Raw genomic sequence first — 10,759 nt, 5'->3', positions numbered from 1 at the left:
TCTGGGCAGCCCGAGCGCCGGGCGCGGGCCGAGGAGGCTGCCCCCGCTGCTCCACCGGGCCCCAAACTCTGGTACCGAGACTTTCTGCAGCTGGTGGAGCCGGGTGGCGGTGGCGGCGCCAACTCCCTGCGCATGTGCCGCCCGCAGCCGGCGCTGCAACTGCAGCCCCCAGAGTCACCGAGGAAGGGCCGCAACCGGCGGATGCATGCCCCTGGGCCGCGTGCTGAGCGGGGGCCGCGCAGCGCAGCGCACTGGTGACCAGGTGGTCCCCACGCCGGGGACAAGACAGAAGACGACAAGAGGGAGAGAGGGGAGACAGACCCTGGGAAGATAGACGGCTGGGGCTGGGCACGCTGTGGTCCCTGGTTGATGGAGTTTGAGAGGGAGATGCCAACCGACAGGCCCTGGCCAAGGGCAGCTGCAGCGGCTTATTTATTAACAGGATAACCCTTGAATGTAGCCCTGGAGGGTGGCCCAGGCCAGTGCAGGAGCCGGCCGGGAGGGAGGGGGCAGAGAAGCCCAGGTTCAGAGCAACCACCGGCCGAGGTGTCCACAGTGTCCACCTGGAGAAGGGCCCCCTCCTTGGGCAGTGAGCAGAAAGCTGTGAACAGGCTGGACCGTTGGGGCGAGCAGGACGACTGTACTAAAGTAATGCAATAAACACGTTATCAGCCTCCCGAGTGGCCCCAGCAAAGGCGATAGCCCCCGACCTTGCAAGGTGGGCTTGGGGGCCTCCCTGGCACTGGGGACCCAAGCGTCTCTTGGTGATACAGTTGTAGTGAGGATTAAAGGTGGCAAGTATGGAGGGAGGGCCTGAAGCTGGCCCGTCTCTTCCCTCCCAGGGTAGGAGGTACCACGCCTGTTCACGCAACTTCATGCAACCTGTACCCCTCTCCTGTAGAAAGGAGGAAGGGGGACCAAAGCCTTGCACTGGGCTGAGTGCTTAGACACGTGGTTGTCTGACCACCTCTGCCAGGGAGGGCCCGCTGGGACTCCCGTTTCACAAATACGAAAACTGGGGCCAGAGAGGGACATCCTGTACCCAAGTACCAACCTCCAACCCAGCTCCATCCACTGTGTGCCTGGGTGGTGTGCGGCGTGTGTCTGCCCACTTGTGGCGCTAGCAGGACCCTCGTGGCACTGGACCAAGGTGTCCGCCACCCCCAGTCCCCAGTGTTAGCAGATCGCATGGTAGGTGCTTGTCACACACCTGCTGGAAGGAGGAAGGAGTGGGCGGGGGTCTGCGGGGACTGGAGGGTGGCTGAGTGGAGACGGACAGGGGAGGTGGAGTTGGAGGCGGCTGTTCTGAAGGAAGGCCCCAAGGCCTGTGCCTGCATGGGGTGGTATGGTACCCCGGGAAGGCCCCTGGGCACATGGACCAGGGGAGGTCTGTTCTTGGCTGGGCTCCAACGTCAGGTAGTCCGCACTGGCACATGGGCCTCACTCTGCCCCTTCCCATGGCTAAGCACTGTCCTCTAAATATAGCCCACTGGGCTGAGCTCAGGCCTATTTTAGGCCCAGGCTGGGAGGCGGCCAGGCCTTCCCCGGGCTCTCTAAGGACCCACTGCTGCCTTTGTCCAGTCCCCCTGCTGGGCACCTCATCGGCCTCCTGACTCCCCCCCACTCGCCATGCCCGAGGAGACCCAAGAAGGTAGGAAAGGGTGACGATGGGGGAGGGCAAGGCCTCTGTCCTGTACCCCCTGGACCGAGGGTAGACCCATCTTCGTCCCCAGATCTCCCTGTCAGTTTCCTAACCCAGACAGAACAGAGGAATCTCCTTGCCCGGAGGTTTTTTTTCTGGAGCCCCCCCACCTCGGTTCCTCTTCAGTCTGCCCAGCTGCCCACGGCAGGGAGGCATTGGGACACGCTACCTGGTTGGGGTGTCTCAACTGCATAGTGTCAAGTGGGTGTGGGCATCTGGGCAGGTGCCTGGCCACTTCAGCCCTTCCTTCAGGGAGGAAGCTGGGTTCATGTGGGCAGTGGTTCCAGGAAGCAGGGAAGTGGGTCCAGGGACAGGGAATCAGGCAGGCTTGGGCCTAAATATCCTTCCCAGCTAAGGGCTGAGGTCCCCCAGCCTGGTCAGACTGAGACTCTGCTAGTCAAGAGCTTGGTGGCCACCCCCTGGCCACCACTGAGGGTAAGCACCAGGCTCAAAGGGGCCGGAGCAGCAGGGCTCCAGGAACCCCGGCCCAGTGCTGGCCAGGACGTGTGACCAGCTGCTCTGTGGCCTCACTCACAGCCCACGATGCAGCTGGGCCCAGCTGGACTCTGGTCATCGCAGTCCAGCATTTTACACTGCAGGGAGGGGCCCAGTCCCTGGTAGGGGGGACGTTTGCTTTCCTTTGGGGTCTTCTTTTTTTCTTTTAACTATTTACTTATTTATCTATTTATGTATTTAAATTTGACCAGAGTTAGACACACACACACACACACACACACACAGAGATAGAGAGAGAGAGAGGGAAAGTGAGAAAGCAAGCCACCAGGTCCAGGAATTGAACTATGATCGGCCATGTGGGAGTGTCCAGCGCCTTAACCACCACGCCACCTGCTGGTCCCTCTTTTGGGGTCTTAACAGTCATGTTTACTGTATGTTTCTCCTATAACAAACAGAATCCATGTCCAATTTAGCAAATGTGAGAAAAGCACAGCCAAGTGCAGAGAGAGGTGCTTTTAAAAATCTTGCTGTAGGGAACCAGCAGTTAGCGTAATGGCTATGTTGCTGGACTCCCACGTAGTCGACCGTGGTTCGCGTCCTGGACCCAGTGGCTTAAAACTCATGCCAGGTGCGTGTGCGTGCGTGCCCAAGATCCCGCGAGGAGAATGGAGGAGAAGGGATTGCGGTGTGGCCACCCCCCCCGGGGGGGTGAGTTCTTGCTTTCTGTCTCTGTCTCCCTCTGTCTGTCTGGCAAGTGCATGCGCCCTATAGCAAAAATCTCTCCAATAAATAAATAAATAAAATAAAATCTTGCTATAGAGTATGAGCACTTTCTGAGATAAGGAAGCAACCCCTGGGGAAGATGGCCATACCACAATCCCATCCCCATTCTCCTCTCTTGGGATTTTGGGCACACACGCACATGCATCAGGTGTGTCTTTTAAGCCACTGGGTCCAGGACTTGAACCATGCAGTTGGCCATGTGGGATCCAACACCTTAATGACCATAGCACTGGGCCCTACAAAGAATGCCTCTTTTTTTTCCTCTGCGTTCTACACACACACCTGGTGTGACTTTCTTTCTTTTTTTTTTTCTTTAAGGGAGATATTTTTACTATAGGGCATGTGTGCTTGCCAGAGAGAAAGCAAGAAATCACCCCCAAGGGGGATGGTCACACCACAGTCCCTTCTCCTCCACTCCTCTCGGGATTTTGGGAACCCATGCACACACGCCCAGCGTTTTAAACTGCTGGGACTCAAACAGTGGTCGACTACGTGGGAGTCCAGCGACATAACCATTAGGCCATCTGCTGTTGGCCTGCTGTGATTTTCAAGCTGCCGGGTCTAAGACTCAAACTATAGTCAGCCATGTGAGAGTTGAGTGCCTTAAGCACTATGCCACCTGCTGGCCTGTAAAGAGGGAATTAATTTATTTGTATATTTTTAAAAGAATTATTTTTTAAATTTAATTGTATTTATTTATTTATTTTAATTTGACTAGAGAGAGACGCACACACAGAGAGGGAAAGTGAGAAAGCAAGTCACCAGGTCTGGGACTCAAACCATGGTCAGCCATGTGAGTGTTCAGCATCTTAATCACCATGCCATTTGCTGGTTCCCTGCAAGAGGGAATTAAATTTTTTTAATGTTTTTTAAAAATAATTATTTTATTTATTCATTCATTTATTTTTTAATTTGACCAGAGAGAAACAGAGGGTGAGAATGAGAGAGAGAGGAAGTGAGAAAGCAAGCCACCAGATTCAGTACTCGAACCCTGGTTTGCCATGTGGGAGTGTACAGCACCTTAACCACCACGCCACCTGCTGGTCCCCAGGAATTAATTTTTTTAAAGAGGTTTTTGCTATAGGGCATGTGCACTCACCCGACAGAGAGACAGAAAGCGAGAAATCACCCCCCAGGGGGGATGGCCATGCTGTAATCCCTTCTCCTCCATTCTCCTCTCGGGATCTTGGGCATGTACGCACACGCGCCCGGTGTGAGTTTTAAGCCACTGGGTCCGGGACGCGAACCGCAGTCGACTACATGGGGGTCCAGTGACATAGCCATTACGCCAACTGCTGGTCCCAGGAATTAATTTTTTTAAAGAATTATTTTATTTTGGGGGCTGGCAGGTGGCATGGTGGTTAAGGACGTTGGACTCACACATGGCTGACCATGGTTCAAGTCCTGGACCTGGCAGCTTGCTTTCTCACTTTCTCTCTCTCTCACTCTCACTCTGTTCCTCTCTGGTCAAATTAAAATAAACAAATAACTTTATTTATTCATTTAAAGTGTATTTTATTCATTTATTTAAAGTTTATTTATTTTAATTTGACCAGAGAAGGACAGTGAGAGTGAGAAAGAAAGTGAGAAAGCCAGCCGCCAGGTTCGGGACACGAACCGCAGTCAGTCATGTGAGAGTCCAGCGCCCTTAACCACCATGTCACCTGCTGGCCCCAAAGAGGGAATTTAATATGACCCTCAACCCACCACCCAGACAAAAATCTGATGTCCACTTTTTACTTGCTTTTCAGCATGTCCAGGGCCAGTTTTAGTCAAATCATGGAAGGTGTCCTGAGAATGACAGATTCAGAGTCCAAGGTCACCTTTGCCCTGTTGGGAGGTGTCCCCTCGGTTCCCTCCCCTTCTTCATTGTCTGCCTGCTAGGTATGCACATCCAGAGCCCTTGTGGATGAATTTTATGCCAGAGGGCAGATGTCAGAAAGAGAAAGAGCAAGAGGAAGAGAGTGCTGTCTTGTGCCTCCATTTCTCCCTCCCTCTGTTGGACCCTGGCCGCTCTATATGCACACCCACCATGTTGCTGTCAGGGCCAGGGTTCGAACCTGGGTTGACCACGTGGGGTCTGGTCTCCTTTGCACAGTGCTTAACCATCTCACCAAAGGGTCAACCTATGGCCAAGATTTTTAAAAAATCAGTGAAAGAACAACCAGAACAAAATCTAAGTATTAGAGGGACCAGCAGTTAGCATAATAGCTATGTCGCTAGACTCCCATGTAGTCAACTACAGTTCGAGTCCCAGACCTGGTGGCTTGAACTCATGCCGGGCATGTGTACATGTGTGCCCAAGATCCCAAGAGGAGCATGGAGAAGGGATTGTGGTGTGGCCATTTCCCTGGGGGGTTATTTCTCGCTCTGTTTCTCTTTATGGCGAGCGCACGCGCCCTATAGCAAAAACCTCTGAGTATTAGAGAAATCACAAAACCATTTGATAGGTCTGAAAAGAACCAAAACTGGGCCAGTCCATGGTGAGGCAGTTGTAGTGGCTGGATTCCACACGGTCAACCACGCGGTTTGTGTCCCAGACTCTGGGTTGAAAAACACACCAGGCACATGTGCATGCATGCCCAAAAGCCCAAGAGGTGGATGAGGTGGAGAAGGGATTATGGCTTGACCATGCCTGTTTTCTTGTTTTATCCTGGCCCCCTCCTCTGGGAGATTTTTTAAAATGATAACTAAGGGGTCAGCAGGTGACACAGTGGTTAAGGTGGTGGACTCCCACATGGCTGAGTCCTGGATCTGGCAGCTTGAAACTTACATTGGACATATGTGCATGCATGCCCAAAATCCCAGGAGGAGAATGGAAGAGGGTGAACTGTGGCGTGGCCATCCCCCTGGGGGTGATTTCACCTTTTCTCTCTCACTGTCTCTCTCTCTCTCTGTCTCTCCAGCAAGCACATACACTTGATGGCAAAAACCTTTAAAAAATATAAAAAATTAAAATTAAAATGACAAGAAGAGTACCTCAGCAATTAAGTGGGCAGATGCCTGATGATTAAGAATCCCCATTCAGGGGCCAGCAAGTGGCATGGCGGTTAAAGTGCTGGACCCTCCATGGTCAACGGTGTGGTCTGAGTCTCTTATCCTGAGACTGGAGAAACCACTGGGCATGCGTGCGCCTAAAATCGCTAGGAGAATGGGGACGGGATTGTGGGTAGGGGCTGTGGGTTCGTTTCCCTCTCTCTGTCTCTTTCCATGCCCTTTAGCAAAAAAATTTAAAAACAAACTAAAAATTGATCAAGAAAGGCTATTTCTCACTTTCAAACTAGTGAATGTACATGTACTTTTCTTTTTTTAAAAAAAATTATTACTGCTGGACTCGCATGTAGTTGACTGCAGTTTGAGTCCTGGACCCGGTGGCCTAAACTCACACCGGGCGCGTGTGCGTGCGTGCCCAAGATCCCGAGAGGAGAATGGAGAAGGGATTGCGGCGTGGCCATTCCCCCTGAAGGGTGATTTCTTGCTTTCTGTCTCTCTGTCTATCTTTCTGGCGAGCGTACACACCCTGTAGCAAAAAAAAAAAAAAAACTCCAAAAAAAGGAATTATTACTTATTTATTATTATTATTTGGTTTGCTATAGTGCACATGCATTCACCAGAGAGAGGCAGACAGAGAAGGAAAGTGAGAAAGCAAGCCACCAGGTCCGGGACTCAAACCGTGGTCGGCCCTGTGGGAGCCCAGCACCTAACTACCACACCACCTGCCGACCCTGTAAGGGTACTTTTTCTTTTCTTTAAAGAATTATTTATTTATTATTATTATTGTTAATATTATTTTTCACATGAGTTTTGTCAAAGAAAGAGAGAGAGAGAAAGTGAGAAAGCAAGCTGCCAGGTCCAGGACTCAAACGATGGCCAGCCATGTGGGAATTCCAGCACCTTAAGCACCACGCCACCTGCTGGCCCATAAGTGTACTTTTTCAATAGGGATGTCTAATGGTGGTGACATTGTACCCTACTAGAGGACAAGCTGATGACGGTTTTATTTTATTATTTATTGGAGATTTTTGCTATAAGGTGTGTGTGCTCACTGGAGAGAGACAGAGAGACAGAAAGCAAGAAATCACCCCCCAGGGGATGGCCACGCTGCAATCCCTTTTCCTCCATTCTCCTCTTGGGATTTTGGGCATGCATGCACACGTGCCTGGTGTGAGTTTAAAACTGCCGAGTCCAGGACTTGAACTGTAGTTGACCATGTGGGAGTCCAGTGATGTAACCATTATGCCATCTGCTGGTCCCCTGATGACGGTTAAAAAAACAAAAAACAAAACAAAACAAAAACAAACTCAGCTTGGACTTATTAATTCTACTTCTGGGAATGGCCCTTAATAACCATCAGGAAATTGGGAAAGACATTCATATTCAATGATGGATGTTCTGGGAACATTCACATCTAAGGGGACTGGAAACAACCTGAAGGCCCGGCCTTGGAGGTAGCAGTCTAACCAGGAAGGGGGTCCTGTAGGGATGTGAAGCAGGAACGGCAGAATCACACCCAGGATGCTAAGGAACCAAGCCCAGGAGGGCAAAGCAGCACCATGGCCACTTCTGCCCAGGAGGAGGCGACCCAGGGCACTGGGTCTGGCCTGAGGTGGGCTGGCAGGGTCTGCAGGACCAGTTCCATGAGCTGTGGGGTAAGTCCTACGAGGCTGACAACCAGTCAACTAGGAAGGCACCTCCTGCCCCTGCACAGAGTGGCCTTGGGGCCCTGGGGGCCTGGCTCAACTCCAGGGTCCCACCTGAGTCAGTTTTAGAAAACTTGGAGCTAAATGGCTCACTATCCCCATCCTCCCCAGTGGCCTGAAGCCGTGTGGAAGGGAGGGGGTGACGGCCTGACTCATCCCCATTGCCCTTGCAGACACTGCACTGGGGATGCTGAGCCAGAGGATCAGGGGGCCACTGGCTCCCAACCACGTGCAGGAGGTGCGGCTGCACCAAGTGGAGTCCATCAGCGACCTGCACAGTGGAGGTGAGGGGGGGCAGGGGTGCAGGTGTGGGGCTAGGGGAGGGTGCAGGTGCATCTGCTGCCCTCCTGGCTCATCACCCTGCAGGCTCACCGCGCCCCTATCTGGCTGAGGAGCCACGTGCCTGGGATGAGCTGCTGGGTGTCTTGCCGCCATCTCTGTGTGTCCAGGCTGGCTGCAGTCCCGTGTGCGGCCGCGGGGGCTTCCTGCTGCTGCTGGCGCTGCTGGTGCTCACATGCCTGGCGCTGGCCATCCTGGCGGTCTACCTGAGCGGTAGGAGGGCGCAGGGCACCGGTGGGAACTGAGGGCGACGGTACACCGTGCCTGGGATGAGCTGCTGGGTGTCTTGCCGCCATCTCTGTGTGTCCAGGCTGGCTGCAGTCCCGTGTGCGGCCGCGGGGGCTTCCTGCTGCTGCTGGCGCTGCTGGTGCTCACATGCCTGGCGCTGGCCATCCTGGCGGTCTACCTGAGCGGTAGGAGGGCGCAGGGCACCGGTGGGAACTGAGGGCGACGGTACACGGAGGCCCTTCTGTGTGGGTGGAAGGAACGGCTGCCCCGCCTGCAGCAGCGGGGGGGGGGGGGGGGGGGTTTTGGTCCCGGGGGGCCTTTCTGGGGGGGTGGAAGGACCGCCTGCCACGCCTGCAGCAGCGTGGAGGGGCGGTGGGGTGGCGGGGTGGTCTAACAGGTCCCCACTCCTCCTCAGTGCTGCAGAGCGAATCCCTGCGCGTCCTGGCGCACACGCTGCGGTCACAGGAGGAGACGCTCCTCAAACTCCGTCTGGCCAGCCTGAGCCAGCTACGGAGGCTCAATTCCAGTGAGGCCCGAGCTCCCAGCTGAGCGGCCCCTCGGACCTGGGGTTGTGGGGGTGGAAATAAAGTGGCCAGAGCAGGCCTGTCCTCTCCTGCTACTGGCTGCGTCTTGCTCCCTCAGACTTCTGTTCAGAACCTGACGTGACTCAGAGCTGCCCACCTCTCCTGATGTCCCTGCACCAGGCCTAGCCAAGCCTCTGGTGCCAGGCCCTGCTCGGGGTGGCCCGAGGTCAGAGGAAGGGGCACCAGCCTGCTGGCTCTTCCTGTGGCCTGTCAGCACCTTCTGGCCACCCCCAGATAGCAGCTGTCTAGAAATAGCTACCCCCAAGGCAGCCACCCAAACTCCCCTGGGTCTCCTGGTGGGGGGCTAGCCTTGGCTGTCCAAACACAGCAGGTTCTGAGGAGGAGGGGCCACCTGGGAAAGGTTGCCTTGGAGGGCAAAGGTGAGACGGGGTGACCAGCTGACCCGGAGCCTGGGTGCTGGACAGGGGGAGGGAGGACAAACACCCCGGAGCCGAGGCCTCAGCGGGCTGAGCACTGTGTTTAATAATAATTATCTCTGATAATCTTTAAAAATCAGCACATAATCCATTCCAGGTAGCGTTGCCTTGGTGGCATTTGTCCAAGGCCACCCCCCAAGGGAGTAGGTCGCCCCAGGAGAGCAAGGCCTGAGAAAGGAAAGGAGGGGGGCGGCCCCTGTACTGCTTCCCTACAGGCTGGGCCAGGCACACGTTCGGCCTGACCTGAGACAGGGCAGGGAGAGGCCGCAGGGCAGAAAGACTGCAGGGACACAGGGCCAGGGTCCCAAGTGTCCTGGTCCCCAGCCACCCACCCCATGTCTTTTTTGGTATCATGATTACAAAAATAAAGCGACAATTACTGGTGAAGACCAGTTGTTGAATGTCTTCGGTTAAAAACGCGGCAGGGACGTGGACGGCCTTCTCTGCAGCTGCCCTGCCTCACAGGATGTCCGCCCGCTTGTCCCGCACGCGGCTGCGAGCCTTGGTCCGGGCTTTGAAGGCGGCGGCGTTGTACAGGTGCTGGGTGGGGACAGAGAGCGATGACTCCGTGAGACGGAAGGGGGAGGACTAGGACCCTCCTCAGCCCTGCAGAGCTCCAGGCCTCCAGGGAACAGGGGATCAGAGGGCAGACGAAGGTGCCCGGGGGTGCAAACCTTCTCAAAGCGGGGGACTTTGCAGGCCTTCAGGGTGGTGGCGTCCAGCACCAGCACGGGACCCAGGCCAAAGATGTCACGGAGGAGCTCATTGTTCTGGGGGCAAAGAGGGCAGTGAGCACAGGCCAGCCGGAGCAGTCAGGCCAGTGCCCCCTCCCCAGCTGCCGGCACCTGGAGGTGGTGGTGCATGCCAGAGCCCAGCGCGTCCTTGAAGGCGGCGTAGACGCGGTGCCGAGCCCAGCTGTCCATGTAGAGCACCTCGATCCCGAAGCGGATCGTCTCCTCCTCACACTCGCCGCCCTGCAGAGTAGAGGGGCGCACGTGGCTGCTCTGCCTGGGGACAGGCCCTCGCTAGGACTCCTCTGTCCGCACACACACCTCCACGAAATGCAGCACGGCACGGAAAGTGGAGCGCTGGCGCCGGCGGTCGGCCTTGGCACGGTGCTTGTTGCTGTCGGTGGCCAGTGAGCGCAGGACAGCGCGGAGGGCTTCCATGTCCTCGCACACGAAGTCCTCCTGCAGGGGGAGCCGGCGGGTGCGGGGAGCTTGAGCGCAGCTGGCCCTCAGCAGGGCTGGCCAAACCTCCCTCCAGCCCTTCTCTTCTCCACCTGGACCCTCGGAAGCCCTCCTGGGCCTCTGCCTGGGCAGGATACCCCTGCTCAGGGCCCCATCGTAGCACCTAGCATATGGCCCGACATAACGACCTACGGCTATCCAGTCTCTGTGGCCTCCCTGACCCCCAGCCCGGGAAAGGCAAGTAGTGTCAGTGGGCACCCCGCCCGCCCCGGCCTGGCCCAGGCACCTCGAGGTCCCGGGCAAGCTCGAAGAGCAGCGCGATGGTTTCACCAGCGGCGAT

The 10,759-nt window shown here is 55.6% G+C and overlaps 3 protein-coding genes across 3 annotated transcripts in view; 2 read left to right on the top strand and 1 right to left on the bottom strand.

Moving 5' to 3' along the window:
• SEMA3B (semaphorin 3B) overlaps positions 1–675 on the top strand; it is a 7,895-nt gene extending 7,220 nt beyond the window's left edge. The window contains exon 18 of the mRNA XM_006169386.3: positions 10–675. Within this exon, the coding sequence (XP_006169448.1) occupies positions 10–258 (249 nt within the window). The 3' untranslated portion in view covers positions 259–675. The remainder of the gene's footprint in view (positions 1–9) is intronic.
• Positions 676–1,557: 882 nt separating this feature from the next.
• On the top strand, positions 1,558–9,168 carry LSMEM2 (leucine rich single-pass membrane protein 2; the record flags this gene model as incomplete). The annotated part of the gene is made up of 4 exons (XM_006169384.2): positions 1,558–1,651; positions 7,815–7,925; positions 8,008–8,193; positions 8,624–9,168. Coding segments are annotated over 4 exons (525 nt in total), but the record flags the coding sequence as incomplete, so codon positions are not given.
• Positions 9,169–9,251: 83 nt separating this feature from the next.
• Positions 9,252–10,759, bottom strand: part of IFRD2 (interferon related developmental regulator 2) — a 7,205-nt gene continuing 5,697 nt past the window's right edge. The window contains exons 10-13 of the mRNA XM_027768618.1: positions 10,282–10,419; positions 10,075–10,203; positions 9,904–9,999; positions 9,252–9,769 (exon numbers count right to left, since the gene is read on the bottom strand). Coding sequence (XP_027624419.1) covers positions 9,689–9,769; positions 9,904–9,999; positions 10,075–10,203; positions 10,282–10,419 — 444 coding nt within the window. The 3' untranslated portion in view covers positions 9,252–9,688. The remainder of the gene's footprint in view (positions 9,770–9,903; positions 10,000–10,074; positions 10,204–10,281; positions 10,420–10,759) is intronic.

This window comes from Tupaia chinensis, unplaced genomic scaffold (assembly GCF_000334495.1).
Source record: "Tupaia chinensis unplaced genomic scaffold, TupChi_1.0 Scaffold147003_1, whole genome shotgun sequence".
Classification (NCBI taxonomy): Eukaryota; Metazoa; Chordata; class Mammalia; order Scandentia; family Tupaiidae; genus Tupaia; species Tupaia belangeri.
Note: the sequence above shows the minus strand (reverse complement) of the source record. Positions and strands in the feature narration are given on the sequence as shown.